This window comes from Nerophis lumbriciformis, linkage group LG11, assembly GCF_033978685.3.
Source record: "Nerophis lumbriciformis linkage group LG11, RoL_Nlum_v2.1, whole genome shotgun sequence".
In the NCBI taxonomy this organism is placed as follows: Eukaryota; Metazoa; Chordata; class Actinopteri; order Syngnathiformes; family Syngnathidae; genus Nerophis; species Nerophis lumbriciformis.
The window spans coordinates 27,558,739-27,576,882 of record NC_084558.2 but is presented as its reverse complement, the minus strand read 5'-3'; the positions used below and the strand labels follow the sequence as shown (position 1 = coordinate 27,576,882).

At 39.2% G+C, this 18,144-nt stretch overlaps 2 protein-coding genes across 3 annotated transcripts in view; one reads left to right on the top strand and one right to left on the bottom strand.

The window, feature by feature from the left end:
- Nucleotides 1-8,219, bottom strand: part of dennd3a (DENN/MADD domain containing 3a) — a 36,402-nt gene extending 28,183 nt beyond the window's left edge. The window contains exons 1-4 of one of the 2 annotated variants that reach the window (XR_009815897.2): nucleotides 8,015-8,219; nucleotides 4,936-5,024; nucleotides 215-370; nucleotides 18-153 (exon numbers count right to left, since the gene is read on the bottom strand). Coding sequence is in view for 1 of the 2 variants with exons in the window: in XM_061966969.2 (XP_061822953.1) it covers nucleotides 18-153; nucleotides 215-370; nucleotides 4,936-5,016 (373 nt within the window). In the remaining variant the exon portion in view is untranslated. The remainder of the gene's footprint in view (nucleotides 1-17; nucleotides 154-214; nucleotides 371-4,935; nucleotides 5,025-8,014) is intronic. The other variant, XM_061966969.2, reaches the window with a different exon arrangement.
- Nucleotides 8,220-10,136: 1,917 nt separating this feature from the next.
- Nucleotides 10,137-18,144, top strand: part of ptk2aa (protein tyrosine kinase 2aa) — a 75,007-nt gene continuing 66,999 nt past the window's right edge. The window contains exon 1 of the mRNA XM_061966975.1: nucleotides 10,137-10,350. The gene's annotated coding sequence lies outside the window, so the exon portion shown is untranslated. The remainder of the gene's footprint in view (nucleotides 10,351-18,144) is intronic.

Genomic DNA, 18,144 nt, shown 5'->3' with positions numbered 1-18,144 from the left:
CATCAAATCCTGATTACCTGGAAAACAAAGCTGTGGCAAAGCGATGAGGTCCAGGTCCTTCGGGACGCTGATGTCCTCTGTTGCCGAGGACAACTCAGAATTATTGGCGGCTTCCCCGTTATGTACAGGGTCTGGAGCGCGATCTCGCCTCTTCTATAAGATCAGACAAGTTTTGATAAAAGATCTTAATAATAAGAAAAACAATAAAACATACCTTCTTGATGAAGCTCCTCCTCCTCTGCACACGGCTAAATGCCGGACCGATGGCCTGACTGGAACTGGTGTCCTTGGAGACAAAAGGTGGGATGTGGACCTGCAGTACTTCTGCATCCAGTAGAGGCAGTTCCACAAACTTTTTTTGCTGAAGAAGCTGCAGAGAATTGAGGGTCAGGCATGTATTTGTACAAATGATTCAGCTTTACAGATGCCATGTCTGCTATTTATTGTGGTAAACAGCAGAGTGCTCCTGTCATTTATAGGATCTTTAACTAGTGTTTTTGCATTATGTTTTCTAAAAACAGCAGCACCAGTGTCCTCTCCAGGGGACATTTTGGTTTTGCATAACAAGACATTTTTTCCTCTGGACCTAGTAACTCTGAGAAAATAAATACACCCAAAAAACAAATGTCCACTGTACAGGAAGTTGTTTCTCAGAGAAATATAGATTATCTCGGACTAGTGCTTCTGCACTAGATTCCTAAAAAACAGCAAAGCTCTCCCGTCATTAAAACATATTGTTTACCGGTACTTATGTTTTTGCAGTAATATTCCTAAAAACAGCAAAGCTCTCCAGACAAATATATTTGGCCAGTGTTTTTACAGTAAATTCCTAAAAAGAGCAGGAGAACTCCTGTTATGAGAATATAGTTAACTTGTGTGTTTGCAGTAAATCCTTAAAAACAGCAGAGTACTCCTGCTATATAGAACATATTTGACTAGTGTTTAGCACAAAATCTTTTAAATATAGCAAATCACCCCTTATGGAACACATTTGCCTTGTTCTTCTGCAGTAGATTACAAAAAACAGCACAACGCTCCCACTCTTAATAGGCTCCTTTACTTGTTGTTTAGGTAAATTACTAAAAAGAACAAAGATCACTTGTCATATTTTAAGACCTTTAACTAGTGTTATGACAGTAGATTCCTCAGAAGAGCTGAGGACTAATGTTATAAAGAAACTTTGTTTCACAACATATCCTTAAAATCAATCAATCAATCAATTACTTTATAGTCATGGTCATAATACCCCCACGCCCCTCTATTCGCCATCTTCCTGACAATGCTAAACTGTAAACTATGGTCAACCTGCACTTCAATGCAGTTTCTATGCCGCTGGACAAAGCTCAAACAAAATCTCGTTGACATGTATGACTTAAGTGTTTTTATGACAATGACAATAAAGGAATTGATTGATTGATCGATTGATTGAAAAACAGCAGAGTGCTCCTGTTATATAGAACATATTTGACTAGTGTTTTGCACAAGATCCTTAAATATAGCGGATCACCCCTGTTATATAGAACATACCGCATTTGCCTTGTTCTTCTGCAGTAGGGTCCTAGTCAGCACAACTCTCCATGCTAATTATAGGTTATTTCGCTTGTTTTTGCAGTAAATTTTTAAAAAGAACAAAGATCGCCTGTGATATATTACGACCTTTAACTATTGTTATTACAGTACACTAGATTCCTAAAAAGAGCTGAGGACTCATGTTATAAAGAGCATGATTGACAGGCGTTTTTTTTTACAGTAGATCTTTAAAAACTGCAGAGCACTCATGTTACAGAGTATCCTTGACTAGTATTTTTGCAGTAGATTTCTAAAAACAACAAAGCTCTCTTGTCATATACAGGCATGTGAGCACCTTTTGAGAAAAGAAAAAAGAAGGAAAACTGACTAAGAAAAGAGGAACATTTCTATCACCACTAAATGCTGCCACGCACGCCCCAAAAGAAAAATTTGAAAATTTAAGACTACATTTCCTGCAATTGGGTGCACTTCTACACTATATTTTACCTTTTGATTTATTCTCATTTACCAACCTCTTTTGGTTTTCTTTTTGACACTTACATGTCCCATGTAATGTACCAAATAATTTTTAGTTCTTCTAAGTAGATAATTTACTAACATTATTATCATTTAAAATGTAATGTAAAATTCTATAAAATGCATGCAAAAAATGTTTGCCATTTGACAACTATATCCTGCAGCCATGCCCACTCGGGTAATGTACTGTACTTTCTGTGTTGTGACCTCTGTTTACATCAGTCACGTCAAAAATATACCTTCTCGCTGGCTACTAATAAATGCTCTAGAACAGGGGTGTCAAACTCTAATACAGAGTGGGCCAAAATTTAAAACTGAACAAAGTCGCGGGCCAAGGTTGAACAAATTAACCTTTTAACAGGGACCCAAACAAGTTTTGCATTGAATATTGAACAAGCAAGGCTTGTATAACTTTATAGTGACATGCAAAATCGAGTTTCAAATAATAATAATATAAATTAAAAAATATCAATGGCATATCAAATACAATTTAAATAAAAATTTAATGCCTCTTTTCTATTTGCAGCCTTCTGAGGTAAATATCAACATTAACTTTTTCCACAGGCTAATAAATTAGAAAATAAAATAACAATGAATAAACCAACCATTCAGGACTTTAAACTGCTCAGTTTGCAACACACTGATCTAATCTGATGTGCCCAAGCCAGATACCTGCCATCTTTTCTTGGATGCTAGTTCATTAATGTCAGGGCTCAGGCTTAGAGCTGAGGCATCTTTCATTATCGAACGAAGTTGTTTGTTCATCAGTCATTATACCTCGTAGTCCACCCGGACCACAGTCTTGGGGCGTGCTTTAAAGGCACTGCGTTTATCGTCCTCCACGAGCTGTCGTCACGTCTGTTTTTCATCCATTCCAACAACGTGCCGGCCCGATCACAAAATATGTGCGACGTCAGCACGCACACACACAAATGCAATGCATACTTGGCCAACAGCGATACAGGTTACACTGATGGTGCCCGTATAAATAATTTTAAGACTGTTAGAATTATGCTCCCCTCTGTGAATTCCCCCCCCCCCCCCCCGAGCGTCGGTTGAGGCGGGCGGGGTTGGGGGAGCGGGGTTTGGAGGTAGCAAGGGGTGTATATTGCAGCCCGGAAGAGTTAGGGTAGGGCTGCATGGGATTCTGGGTATTTGTTTTGTTGTGTTTATGTTGTGTTACTGTGCGGATGTTCTCCCAAAATGTGTTTGTCATTCTTGTTTGGTGTGGATTCACAGTGTGGCGCATATTTCTAACAGTGTTAAAGTTATTTATACGGGCACCGTCAGTGTAACCTGTATCGCTGTTGGCCAAGTATGAATTGCATTCACGTGTGTGTGCGTGCTGAAGCTGCACATATTATGTGACTGGGCCAGCATTTGCTGGACTGGGTGAAAAGTGGACGTGACGATTTTTGGGAGGGGCACTGAAATTTGAGAGTCTCCCAGGAGGGTTGGCAAGTATGAGAATTAGCGGTGAATGCGGTGTTACCGCGGCACTGCCGCTGAATATAATCGGCAGGCCAGCTCTAGTGTTAATTTGATATCGCCTCAAGGGCCAAGTGAAATTACAAATTTGGCCCACCGTGAGTTTGACACCCATGCTCTAGAATTACAACTGCTTCGGAACTATCGGTGTTCGGATTGTAATCATCCAGATATGATTAGCAGCAAAGTAGAAAGCCATCAATGTCGGAGACCGCACGCAGGCGCCTACAATTAAGATAGCTAAATGATACTAACTATGCTAGTTAGGGAGCTTGTTTCGGCACCCCTGATAGTCTCCCTGTCCTGCAATTCAGTGCAGCGTTTAGGCATGAGGAACAGCGAGTACCTGCGGCTGAGGCGAGCATTCAACACAATTTCTTTGATCCTATTTTTTTTATAGTTCATTGAAAAAACACAGAAGTGTTACTTTGACGCAAAAATTTATGTTTAAAAAATAATGAAAAACATTCCTGCATATATAAGACATGTGACTACGGTAGTGTTTTTGCCGTAGATTTCTAAAAACTGCAAATTTCTCCTGCCATATTTATAAGCACTTTGGCTCTCCTGGGACTTGTGGCTTCTTTTCTACTTTTCTTCCCCACCTTCCTGTGCGTCTTTTCTGGGTGAGTTTTGGACATTTTGCTCACCTCTGACTATTTTTTTTCAGTAGATTCCTAAAAACAGCAGAATACTCCTGTTATTGGCGATCTTTGACTTGTGTTTTTGCAGTAAATTACTATAAACAGCAAAGCGATCCTGTCATATATAAAGGTATTTAACTAGTGTTTTTAAAGTAAATTCATAAAAAGAGCAGAGGACTCTTCTTGTGAGAATAGCTTTGACTAGTGTGTTTGCAGGAGAGCCTTAAAAACAGCAGATCACCCGTTATATAGAACATATTTGCCTTGTTTTTCTGGAGTAGATTTCTAAAAACAGCACAACTCTCCCTGCTATTTATAGATTCTTTCACTTGTTTTTGCAGTAAATTACTAAAAAGAACAAAGATTGCCTGTCATATATAAGACCTTTAAATTGTGCCTTTTTAGTAGATTCCTAAAAATAGCAAAAGACACCTGTTAATAAGAATATATTTGACTAGTGTTTTTTGAAGTAGATCCTTAAACACAGCAGAGCACTCCTGTTATAAAGAATGTCTTTGACTTGTTCTTCTAGATTCTAGATTCTTAAAACACCAAAGCTCTCCTGCAATGTGTAGGCTTTTTCAAAATGTTTTTGCAAATACAATTAAAAACAGCAGAGTACTCCTGTTTATATGGAATACCTTTCAGGAGTGTTTTAGCAATAATTCACAATTTGGTTATAAATCAAATGTATTCCTGTGCGAGGCATAAAACGATGATGGTGTTCATAGCTGATGTGGATCTACAGTATTAGTACCTGGTATACATCTCGGAGCTTATCGTTGGAGGCTCCAACCACCACGCATGCTTCCAACAGTCCAGACGGTAGTTCTGCCATTGCACACTCTGAAAACAACACATCATGTAATGAGGTATGGAAACATTCACTGCATCCCAACATGGACCTTTAAAGATCACCATGAATCGTGTGCGTGTGTGATGACAAAACGTGACTCACTAAAAGCTTCCTGAATTGTGTGGATATGGACTACAAAGAATTGGGTGGGGCGTGTAGTTCACAGCAGCAACCAATTAAAAGCCAGCGCAGTCACCACATGCTGGTGACACACACTCTTATATCTTTGTGTAACTTCCTGCACATGAACTCCAGGACATAGATAGATAGTACTTTATTGATTCCTTCAGGAGAGTTCCCTCAGGAAAATTAAAATATACTAGCCTTGGATAAAAATATGGAATCCCCAGACTTAGAGGATGTTCCTTCAGTTGTTTAATTTTGTAAAAAAAAATACAGGTTACAGTAATGACACAAAACTTTAGTCATTTTAAAAGGCACATGTTTTACTTTGTCTTGCATTTTTGTAGTAGGTCTTTTAAAACAGAAACAATTCTGTTATATTGGCAATCTTTGACTAGCATTTGTGTAGTAGGTCCTTAAAACAGCGATGTTACAGTTATATTGAGGATATTTAACTAACATTTTTGTAGTAGGTCAATAAAAACATCAATGTTCCAGTGATACTTAGGATCTGCTGCAAGCCTTTTTGTAGTAAGTCCTTAAAAACAGCAATGTTCCAGTCATATTGAGGATATTTAACTGGCATTTTTGTAGTAGGTCATTAAAACGTCAATGTTCCAGTCATATTTAGGGTCTGCTGCATGACTTTTTGTGGTAAGTCCTTAAAAACAGCAATGTTGCAGTCATATTGAGGATATTTGACTAGCATTTTTCTAGTAAGTCCTTAAAAACAGCAATGTTACAGTCATACTGACGATGTATAACTAGCATTTTTGTAGTAAGACCTTAAAACAGCAAGATTTCAGTCATATTGAGAATCACTGACTAGCATTTTTCTAGTAGGTCCTTAAAAATAGCAATGTTACAGTCATACTGACGATATATAACTAGCATTTGTGTAATAGGCCCTTAAAAATAGTAATGTTCCAGTCATACTGAAGATCTTCTGAAAGCCTTTTTGTAGTAAGGTCCTTAAAAACAGCAATGTTCCATTCACATTGCAGATCTTTGACTGGTATTTTTGTAGTAGAACCTTAAAAACAGCAGTGTCCTATCATTCTTAGGGTTTCAGGCTATAGCATTTTTTAACCAAATCCCTAAAAAAGCAGTCTTCTGGTTGCATTGAGGATCTTTGACTAGCACTTTTGTAGTATATCCTTTAAATAGCAGCGTTTCTGTCATGTATACGATCTTTGACTAGCATTTTTGCAGTAGATCTTTCAAAACAGTATGGTCAAGCGCACTCTTTGAAAGTTGGAACCAACATGAGTACTCAGCTCAGCACATATTAAAAGACTTCAAAAGAGGATCTATTCCAGTTGTGCCCTTACATTTTTTAAAAACTCTTTCTGGGATTGCAACTACAGGATCTCAGTTTAGCAAGCTTCAATTGGAGTGTTTTGGTTTTTGTTTGTTTTCATAATACCGTCCAATTATTAGCTGTATGTTCTCTATATCCAACATTATGTATCAGTCTAATTATTTTTTTCTGTAACACGGTTAACGAATGTAGCGCACATTTGTAGTTATTTCCCCACATTTCTGCACAATAACTCAGATATGGTAATACTATAGAAGCGTGCAGTAGAGAATGTGAAGTGATTTGTTAAACCAAATATTGTGTGTTTTTTTCCATATACAACAACCTATCTGGACTCGATAAGAGAATCGATAAGGAATTGATTCGATAAGAGGATTCGATAATAGGCTCGAACTCGATAATTTCTTATCAAACATCATCCCTAGTCTTCACAGTGTTGAACTTCCTTTTACACTTGCACTACCATTAGAAATCTGCCATGAAAGTTACACCTTTGCGTTTTATGTTTTTTTTTACAATAGCGGTTAACTTTATTTCCACACTTATATAACAGTTGCCCAAATGCTACTTTTAATGCTGCCTGTACAGATCATATGGTTTTAATAGCCTCAATTTGACTCTGGAACGGACTAATCTTATTTCCATGATTTCGAGACTAATTATTTCAAAATACAAGAAAATACAGTGTTCGACTGTATCTTCTCTGACTACTTTGCACTGAGGACAGCTATAGCGGCACCATTTGAGCCAAACATCTGACTTGAATTAGTTGCAGGCACAGGCAACTTAACTCAAGTTCCCTATTTTATCACCGTTCCCTCCACTTGCTCAGCCTTTTTTGTCTAGGTGTCATTATTTGTCTCTTTAAACTTCAAACACTGCTTCTCTTCTAGCCATTCCGGCCTCCGACCGACTGTGTCATGGAAACACACACTTTAAATCACTAGTTTCCTATTAAACACACCAGCCCCCACCAGGTTTGTAAAACTGGCAAGATCAAAACACTGACCCTTAACAAAAAACAGATGTAACATAGAAATCAAACAGAAATATAAGAGATTTTGTGGGCTTGTATTTCATTAAGGAACACATTTGACGCAAAACCACCAATTGAAAACAACAATAAGTGCATGTGCAGGATACTTTTTTTCAACAGCCCAAAAGCATTAACAAACGAGTTTGGCTTCATATTTTACGGCCAGTCTGCTGTTTTAAATTGAGATAATGGAGAGAAAGCACATGGACGTGGATTAGTTTGTATTGTTATGAGTAAGCTCGATCAATGATTTTTTTTTTCTATGAAATGTTTTTAAGTAACACATTGACACACTGAAACAACACTTTCTGTAGAGTAAGCCATTTTTAAAAAAAGTTTAAAACATTTATAAAAATGCCATACCAATTTATACGCAGTGAAAGCAACACTTTACTGAAGTTATTCCACAGTTGAGAACCCTTACTTGCCCTCTATTTTTATCAATGTGGACAGAAAAAGGAATTTGATCCTCGCAGAGTGTGACAACGAATAAAACTTACCTGGAATTAGTCAAACATCCTCACTGATTGCTGCTAATTCCATTCACGGCGACGAGTGGGCAAGCCCCGCGGCCATTCGGGAGGCAACAGTGCTTGGACGACAACCAACAACTGAAGAGTGTGAAGCTGTCAACGGCTCCAGGTTTACCCGCTCGAATGTTAAAGTAACCGTTGTTGTCGCATTGCGAGCAACGCTTCCGGTTAGACTTTCACCATAAGAAACACTTATGGACGAGTTCCCGGAAGTGCTGAGAATGGTGCAATTGCTCTACCTGCTGTACATACACTGTATTACTAACGGATGATTAAAAAAAAAATAATAATAATACATTGTGAATTTACACACTATTTTTCCCATCATTACCATTCATGCATGTATATGTATATAATGTCTTCCTGCACCTATGTTTATTTTTCAGGCATGAATTATCATTACATATGTAACAGATTTAGTCTTAAATAAAATCTCATCTGTGACTCTATTTCCAAGAATGGTAAGGGTAATTATGGACTCTGTGCTTGTTTGTTGATGGGCCTATTTGAATTTCCATGCAGTGCTTCCCAGCCGTGATCGTATAGTGGTTAGTACTCTGCGTTGTGGCCGCAGCAACCCGGTTTGAATCCGGGTCACGGCACGCGCTCTTTTAAATTAAATTAAATTATTGTGTAACTCTCTGATAATATAGATATAATGATATCAATCTAAAATAAAACGTTGTCAAATGATTTCAACCTTAAAAATGGTGGAAACCGTCAAAACAGGTCCTCAAAATATCGACCGTTGTCGAATCGATACTCACGTGATAAGATCGATATTTTTCAGTTGTGTTGTTCTTGCTCATTGTGTTGTTGACTTACAGCAGTAATATTTAGAGATGTCCGATAATATTGGCCTGCCAATATTATCGGCCGATAAATGCTTTAAAATGTAATATCGGAAATTATCGGTATCGTTTTTTTGTTATCAGTATCGTTTTTTTATTTTTATTTTCATTTTTTTAATTAAATCAACATAAACAACACAAGATACACTTACAATTTATGCACCAACCCAAAAAACCTCCCTCCCCAATTTACACTCATTCACACAAAAGGGTTGTTTCTTTTTGTTATTAATATTCTGGTTCCTACATTATATATCAATATAGATCAATACAGTCTGCAAGGGATACAGTCCGTAAGCACACATGATTGTGCGTGCGGCTGGTCCACTAATAGTACTAACCTTTAACAGTTAATTTTACTCATTTTCATTAATTACTAGTTTCTATGTAACTGTTTTTATATTGTTTTACTTTCTTTTTTATTCAAGAAAATGTTTTTAATTTATTTATCTTATTTTATTTTATACATTTTTTTTTAAAGGACCTTATCTTCACCATACCTGGTTGCCCAAATTAGGCATAATAATGTGTTAATTCCACGACTGTATATATATCAGTATCGGTTGATATCGGTATCGGTTGATTTTGGTATCGGTAATTAAATAGTTGGACAATATTGGAATATCGGATATCGGCAAAAAGCCATTATCGGACATCCCTAGTAATATTCACTGTAGTTAAAAGTATCGTTCCAAACTTTTAATTATGGCCCACTTCTCCTGAGTACCGCGAGATGGGGCCAAAGTACCAAACCTTAGAACCAGGGAGACCATGCAGGGGCAGGTTATGACCACACGGTGTCCCACTTAAACCTGCATTCATAAGTCTGTCAATAATAATACTGTACGGCAATGTAAATAAGGCTTATATCACAAGAAAAGTCTGTAACAAAACCATTAAATGAAAGCAGACGTACAGTTGTTCCACACTACAAAAAGCATGTATTATTGATTGATACATTTGAGTAAAATTTAAAAAAAAAAAAACACATGAAATACATACTAGAGAAAAAGAAGACAGTCTGAATTTAAATTGTAAACAACTAGCAAAGAAAAGAAATCGTAGGCGTTATTTTTAGGAGAACCCAAAGATTTACTTTCCATTTTCCTTATTCATTCATAAAGTGGGCGTGGCGTGTTGAACCTGAGGCGAGGATTCGAGCGCGTGCTAGTGCCATGCTTGTGCACGCGCCCCGGTGTGTGCGTGCGCGTGTGTCTCCCAGCGGCGGCCATGTTGGAATGTTGGATGTGGACAAGGCGAAGAGGGGAAGCAGGAACGGGCGACTCCGGGGCGAGCGAAAGGGGGGAAGAGGACTGAGGAGGCGAGATTGGAGCGACGAAACACCGCCAGTGATTATCTCTCTTCCCAGATAGCGGACCTTCTAGCAAGTTCTGCCAGTTTTGAAGCCGACCGTAAGGTGCCATATAGAACGTCCACAGGAACCAGTCGGCGGTATGTTGACTTTTTAAGAGGGGGATTACTTCAGGAGCGAAAAGGAAATGATGCGTTCACTGCTCTGGTGATATCAGCACAATTGCACTATTTGCTGTTACTTTTCCACTGTATTTTAGTATTAAACGTGGCTTGAATTATCTTCTTTTACCCAACATTATCAAGACGGGTGCAGAATAAAGTAAGTCACAGGTCACATGGAGTGAATTTGAAGTAACATTACCACCTCTACGGTAGACAAATCGAGTGGATTAACCCACTTTTTGCTCCTAAATCTCCCTCCCAGGTGATTATGTGTTCAACGAGGTACTGTTTCTCCTATTGCTGAAGCTGATTTAATTAATTTTCATTTGACAGAACCAACTTTGTCTTTGTTATGCCCAGTTATGAAGTAGTTTTGCTTACCTGGTTCCTTTAAGGCAGTGAATTGGGCAAAATCTGTCCCACAAATAACTTCTAACTGGCTTGCAAGTTAAGTTAATAACTTGAAAGTGCGAGGTCCTTAACAACTGGATAGCTCTCATGATATTTTGATGATCCATTTACAGTTTTTTCAGCAGATTCCTAAAAACAGCAGAGTAATCCTGTCATTTGGAGAATCTTTAATTAGCTTTTATGGAGCAGATTCTTAAAAACAGCAGCACTGTCCTGTCAAATAGAGAAGGATATTTGAATAATGTTTTTGATTAGGTGCATTAAAACTCATGTTATGTAGAGGATTGATGATCAACTTTTTTGTAGTACAACACAGCGTTCTTGTCATAGAGAGGATATTTGACTAGTGTTCTTGTTCAATTTAGTTCAACAATGTATTTCAAACGCAACACAAAATTACTCTCCATCTACACAATTCAAACAAAAAAGCATCTGCAATACAATATCTTTATTTACAAAAAACAAACGTGTGTGTGTCGTAAAAGCAGCAAGAAATAGCTGGATAAGAAGATAATCTGTTATTTAATCATCAATACAGTGCTTAGGACTCGTGCCTCATGCACAACAAGAAGGTCCTGGGTTCGATTCCCGGGCTCGGGGTGTTTCCGTGTAGAGTTTGTATGTTCTACTACCTCCAAAGACATGCACCTGGAGATAGGTTGTTGGCAATACTAAATTGGCCCTAGTGTGTGAATGTGAGTATGAATGTTGTCTATCTCTGTTGGCCTGCGATTGCAACCTGTTCAGGGTGTACCCTGCCTTCCACCCGAGTGCAGCTGGGATATGATTGACAGCATACATATCATATATTATTAATTCAAATATACAGTACTCACAATTAAAAACACACTCATCATTTCATCAAATGTAGTTTGTATAACATGTCTTGTCATATAGAGGATCTTTAAGAAGTGCTTTGGCAGTCATTCCTTAAAGCAGCAAAGCGCTCCTGTCATAGAGAGCAGTGGTTCTCAACCCTTTTTTTTTTTTTTACCAAGTACCACCTCAGAACAAACTTTGCTTTCCAAGTACCACCATATTGACCAAGATTAAAATACATTAGCGTAATATGCCTAAGTATTCATTAAAAACAAACAGAGGTTTTATTTTACAAGTGTATTTAGTGTTTTTGGCCACTGTAACATAACACATAGTTTGAACAGTAACACTGTTTGAATATAGGAAAATAAAGCACTGTACTTTAATCAAGTGATTATTTGGCATATCATTAGATTGAGCCCACTAGTGGTACACGTACCACTGTTTGAGAATCACTGGTATAAAGGATCTATAATGTCTATTACCCTTAAAATTGTGTTGATATTGAACTACCTGTGATATGTTAATGTTTACATCACACATAATATAAACCTTAGTTAAAAAAAAAACCCTGCAAAACAAGTCATATTATGGATTGTGTCAATGTAAATTGACCATCATGTTCTGGAGTATCGCCACGGGTGGCTGCTTCTGTATAATTTGCTCCTACTTCACATTCCAGATGCAAGAAAATGCTAATTAACTGCAGTATCCACTTGCGAGTCCCCCTGAGCACTAATACGAGAGCAGGGTTTAGTGTGCGGTTCTGATGTGTATCATTCCCTGAACCGGCGCTACTGAAGACATGATGGGGGACGTAGTGCTTAGGTCAGGCACTGTGGTGAATTTTAAACGGTCTAGTCCAACTTGGACATGGTCGTGACCACTCAGGTGATGCGCACATACTTCCCTATATAAGCAGATTGGCAATGGTCCCTTGTCATGTGTTGTTTGTGTGCACCACCCTGCTATTGAGGGAATGCGGGATAAGCAAGAACACAATCAATTACATTATAATAAAAGTGTAAAAGTAAGCTAACCACTTTAAAGAGTAAACATAAGCCTGCAATGACAAATGACCAATTGGAGCATTTATGTGTAAGAAGAAGTTAACCACCGTTGAGAATTGAGCCAGTCTGCCAAGAACAGCTGGATTTGACTCTTTTCATGTGGTTGGGTACAGCAGGCTAATACAGGCGTGACGATAGTGTGTGTGTGTGTGTGTGTGTGTGTGTGTGTGTGTGTGTGTGTGTGTGTGTGTGTGTGTGTGTGTGTGTGTGTGTGTGTGTGTGTGTGTGTGTGTGTGTGTGTGTGTGGGAGAGAGTGCGTAAATTGCAGAGCAGCGCTTGTATTTATAGAAACACTTGACAACTCTCAAAGATCTTACAGAGGCTGTCCACTCCTGGAAAAAAGTCTCCGCTCCAATCCGTAAACTAGCAATGTTGTCCACAACTTTCTGCTATTGTGGGACATGGAAAGCGAGTAAGCGAGAGAAGGGGCGACAAAGGCGGCAGTCTAGTGCCAGCCGACTGCTGCATGACTCGACTGATAGCAATCAATGTGTCAGGAGGAATGTGGAGCTTCTGAATAAGGGTAGAAATGCTGGAATTCTTTTATTGACCTAAAGCGTAAAAAGGACGGGACATTATTTGGAAGCAGGCGATATAATTGGAGAGCATTATTTAAATCAAGGTAATTTTTTAAACCTTAATACTGATTTGTAGTGCATCAGAAAGTAAAACATGTAAAATGTATCTCTTTGACCACATGATCATTAGTTAACAAGTAGACTGCATAACACAGCAGTAACACAACCATTGTTGTAATAGTGGTAAGTAAGACATAAACGGTACGGAAAGTGTTACACGCATGAGGAAAGAAGATTTTATTTTTTATTCCTAAATATTGTAGCGATCTGGCTGTTAATGTTAAGGAGTTGTTTTTTTATTTCAAACTAAGTGCGCGTGTCTGTGGGGCAGCTTCAAATGAGGACAGTTCAGCTAGTTGTTGTTTTGACTTTCTTAATAAATAGAAAATTGCTTCATCACCCTCTTGTTATGTTTGTTTGTTATACAGTACAGTTTTATATTGTGTTTAAAGTGTACAAACTGACTAAAATATGGACTTTTGTCGTGGCTGGAAGCCATTATTCAAGTTTACATTGTTTCTCACGGAGTCATTTGTTTCAATATACAAACTTTTCTATTTATGAACCCTGTCCAAAAACCAATTAAGTTTGCAAATCAAGATTCCACTGTACTGCTATCTTGTGGAGGTTCCCTACAGCCACAACCTGGCCCTAATTCGAGATCTTGACAAATATTTGCTTTTGTAGACAAAGCACACTGCAACTACAGGAGTCTCATCCGTTTATTGAATAGATACGTTAATTGGAGAACATTCAGTTTAATTTTGCTGCGGGTGGACTAGCTCAGTGGTTCTCAAACTTTTTTCACCAAGTACCACCTCAGAAAAAACTTGTCTCTCCAAATACCACTATAATGACCAACATTAAAATAAAGTAGTATAGTGTGCCTAAGTTTTAATTAAAACAAGGCAGAGGTTTTATTTAACAGTTATATTGAATATGTTTACACAGTTTGAACAGTAACACTGTGTTTGAATATAGGAAAATAAAAGACTGTACTTTAATCGAGTGATTCTTTGGCGTACCACTAGATAGAGCCCTCATACCACTAGTGGTACATGTATCACAGTTTGAAAATCACTGGACAAGCTTATTGGGACCGTATAGTTTGTATCAGGGTCAAGTGGGACAGTGACCCACGAGGTCGAGCAGGTGTAATCTGCAGTTTTTTTGCTGATGGCCTAGGAAGAGGATTACATTTTGTGTTTTGCATGTGCTAATAATTGTGGAAAGTAGAGATGTCCGATAATATTGGACTGCCGATATTATCGGCCGATAAATGCTTTAAAATGTAATATCGGAAATTATCGGTATCTGTTTCAAAATTATCGGTATCGGTTTCAAAAAGTAAAATGTATGACTTTTTAAAACGCCGCTGTGTACACGGACGTAGGGAGAAGTATAGCGTGCCAATAAACCTTAAAGGCACTGCCTTTGCGTGCCGGCCCAGTCACATAATATCTACGGCTTTTCACACACACAAGTGAATGCAAATCATACTTGGTCAACAGCCATACAGGTCACACTGAGGGTGGCCGTATAAACAACTTTAGCACTGTTACAAATATGCGCCACACTGTGAACCCACACCAAACAAGAATGACAAACACATTTCGGGTGAACATCCGCACCGTAACACAACAGAACAAATACCCAGAACACCTTGCAGCACTAACTCTTCCGGGACGCTACAATATACACCCCCCCGCTACCCCCTAGCCCCCCCTCTCCCCACCTCAACCCCACCCCCCCAACCCCGCCCACCTCAACCTCCTCATGCTCTCTCAGGGAGAGCATGTCCAAAATTCCAAACTGCTGTTTTGAGGCATGTTAAAAAAAATAATGCACTTTGTGACTTCAATAATAAATATGGCAGTGCCTTGTTGGCATTTTTTTCCATAACTTGAGTTGATTTATTTTGGAAAACCTTGTTACATTGTTTAATGCATCCAGCGGGGCATCACAACAAAATTAGGCATAATAATGTGTTAATTCCACGACTGTATATATCGGTATCGGTTGATATCGGTATTGGTAATTAAGAGTTGGAAAATATTGGAATATCGGATATCGTCAAAAAAGCCATTATCGGATATCACTAGTGGAAAGATAACATACTGTCGCGACGCACACCCTCTGCTTTCCTTTTGAAATACAGTACATGCAGGAAGTAAAGGCCACACCCTTTTGCACACTTAATGACTGTATCGTAAACATGCCGCGTCCTCTGGGAATGTCTTTTTCCTCTTTGCTCTCTTCTTCCTCTGTCGCAATTGCATGTATTTTTGTTGAGGTCACTATTTCAGTACTTGTGTAGATTAAATTTATGTGCAGTGTACACTGCAGTCTGCTTTACAATGGCAGGAAATGACATCATCGTCGCTAATGATCCCGTCACTCCTTGGGGGCTCGCACATAACCGGACGTTTGCACGAACACACACTCTGTCTCCCCCTAAGTCACAAAAGCCACATGGGGGGGGTGGGGTGGGAGTTTTTCCACCGAGGGTCACATACTGAAAAACATAAGGATTTGAGAACCATTGAAAAAAAATTTAAACTGGAAGACTTCCGATTGGGCATGTATAGTGCAGGACGTGCTTAGCAGGAGTTACATGGAAATGTGACCTTTTTATGTTTTATTGACACTTTTGTTAACTTAAGCCGTCAACTGTGCCATTTTTTTTACCAACCTGCCGTGTAGAGATTCCTTTTTGTAAATTGCCCCTGCGAATTCCGCGATGTCCGGCCAAGGGAAATCCGACAAGCCAGGCTGCTCCAAGCCTTGTGCGTCTCTGGACCCAGATAGCATGGAAGAGTTGGTTGTTGACTCAGCCCTTTTTAAGAGCATAGTCAAAAGATGGACGAAATGCGAGCAGACATCCTCGACACCGTTGTCAGAGGAGAGATAGCGGTTGTTATGGAGTCATTCGAGAGCATTCTCTTGTCCCATAGCGGGGAAATTGTTAGCCTGGAGCTCACGGCTAATGCTAATGCTAATGAGCGAACTGATCTCTGCACTAGCGTCAACAAGCTAACTGCCACCGTGGATCTCTTCTCCAAAAATGCGAGGATCTGAAGGGCCACTCAAGGTAGAATAATATCCAAGTGGTGGGCCTCCCTGAGGGCTGTGAGTTCCCCCGTTTGACTGAGTTCTCCGCTCAGTTTTTGCAGGAGGTCCTGCAGCTTGGAAACAGGATTGTCTTGTACCGCGCGCACCGGATCCTCAGCGCCAGGCCTAAGAATGGCGAACCCCCTCGGACGCTCGTTGTACAAGTACATTTATTTCAAGTCCAGACCCAGATTCTATGAAGGGCGGCTGAGGCTTCTCCTCTATCCTGTATGGGCAAGAGGATTTAAATGTTCCCCGACTTCACCCCGACTCTGGCGCAGAGGAGATCTGCCTTTACGGCTGTGAAGAAGAGGCTACATTCATAAATCTGTTATTTTTGTACGCTCTAATAGTCTTTATGATCCCAATAGAGAGGTATGTTATTGTCAAGGGCCAGTTATCCAACATCCCAGTAGCCCTCGTAAATGTTTATGCTCCCAACTATGACGATGACACCCTTTTCAAACGTCTTTTTCTAAATTTCCCTGACTTCTCAATTTACTAATTAATATTAGGTGAAGACTTTAGCAGTTGGCCCAACCTCCAGCTTGATTGCTCATTACCCAAAACTTGCACACCATCACGGTCGTCTAAGGTAATCCAGTCTTTTATAGAAGAATACTGTGTTTCAGAGCTCTGGCCTTTGTTTTTTTATCCCCTACAAGGCAATATTCTTTCCTCTAACGTTTAGCATACTTTCACCTTCATTGATTACATTCTAGTTGATAATACATTACTCTCATCTACAAACCCCAAAACCAGTGAAGTTGGCACGTTGTGTAATTCGTAAATAAAAACAGAATACAATGATTTGCAAATCCTTTTCAATTTATATTCAATTGAATAGACTGCAAAGACAATATATTTAATGTTCGAACTGAGAAACTTTATTTTTTTTGCAAATAATCATTAACTTAGAATTTAATGGCAGCAACACATTGCAAAAAAGTTGGCACAGAGGCATTTTTACCACTGTGTTACATCGCCTTTCCCTTTTAACAACACCCAGTAAATGTTTGGGAACTGAGGAGACCAATTTTTGAAGCTTTTTAGCTGGAATTCTTTCCCATTCTTGCTTGATGTACAGCTTAAGTTGTTCAACAGTCCGGGGTCTCCAGTGTGGTATTTTAGGCTTCATATTGCGCCACACATTTTCAATGAGAGACACGTCTGGACTACAGGCAGGTCAGTCTAGTACCCGCACTCTTTTACTATAAAGCCACGCTGTTGTAACACATGGCTTGGTATTGTCTCGCTGAAATAAGCAGGGGCGTCCATGATAGCCTTGCTTGGATGGCAACATATGTTGCTCCAAAACCTGTATGTACCTTTCAGCATTAATGGTGCCTTCACAATGGTGCCTTCACTAATACACCCTCATACCATCACAGATGCTGGCTTTTAAACGTTGCACCTATAACAATCCGGATGGTTCTTTTCCTCTTTGTTCCGGAGAACACAACGTCCACAGTTTCCAAAAACAATTTGAAATGTGGACTCGTCAGACCACAGAACACTTTTCCATTTTGCATCAGTCCATCTTAGATGAGCTCGGGCCCAGTGGAGCCGGCGACGTTTCTGGATGTTGTTGATAAATGGCTTTGGCTTTGCATAGTATAGTTTTAACTTGCACTTACAGATGTAGCGACCGACTGTAGTTACTGACAGTGGTTTTCTCAAGTGTTCCGGAGCCCATGTAGTGATATCCTTTACACACTGATATCGTTTTTTGATGCAGTACCACCTGGGGGATCAAAGGTCACAGGCATTCAATGTTGGTT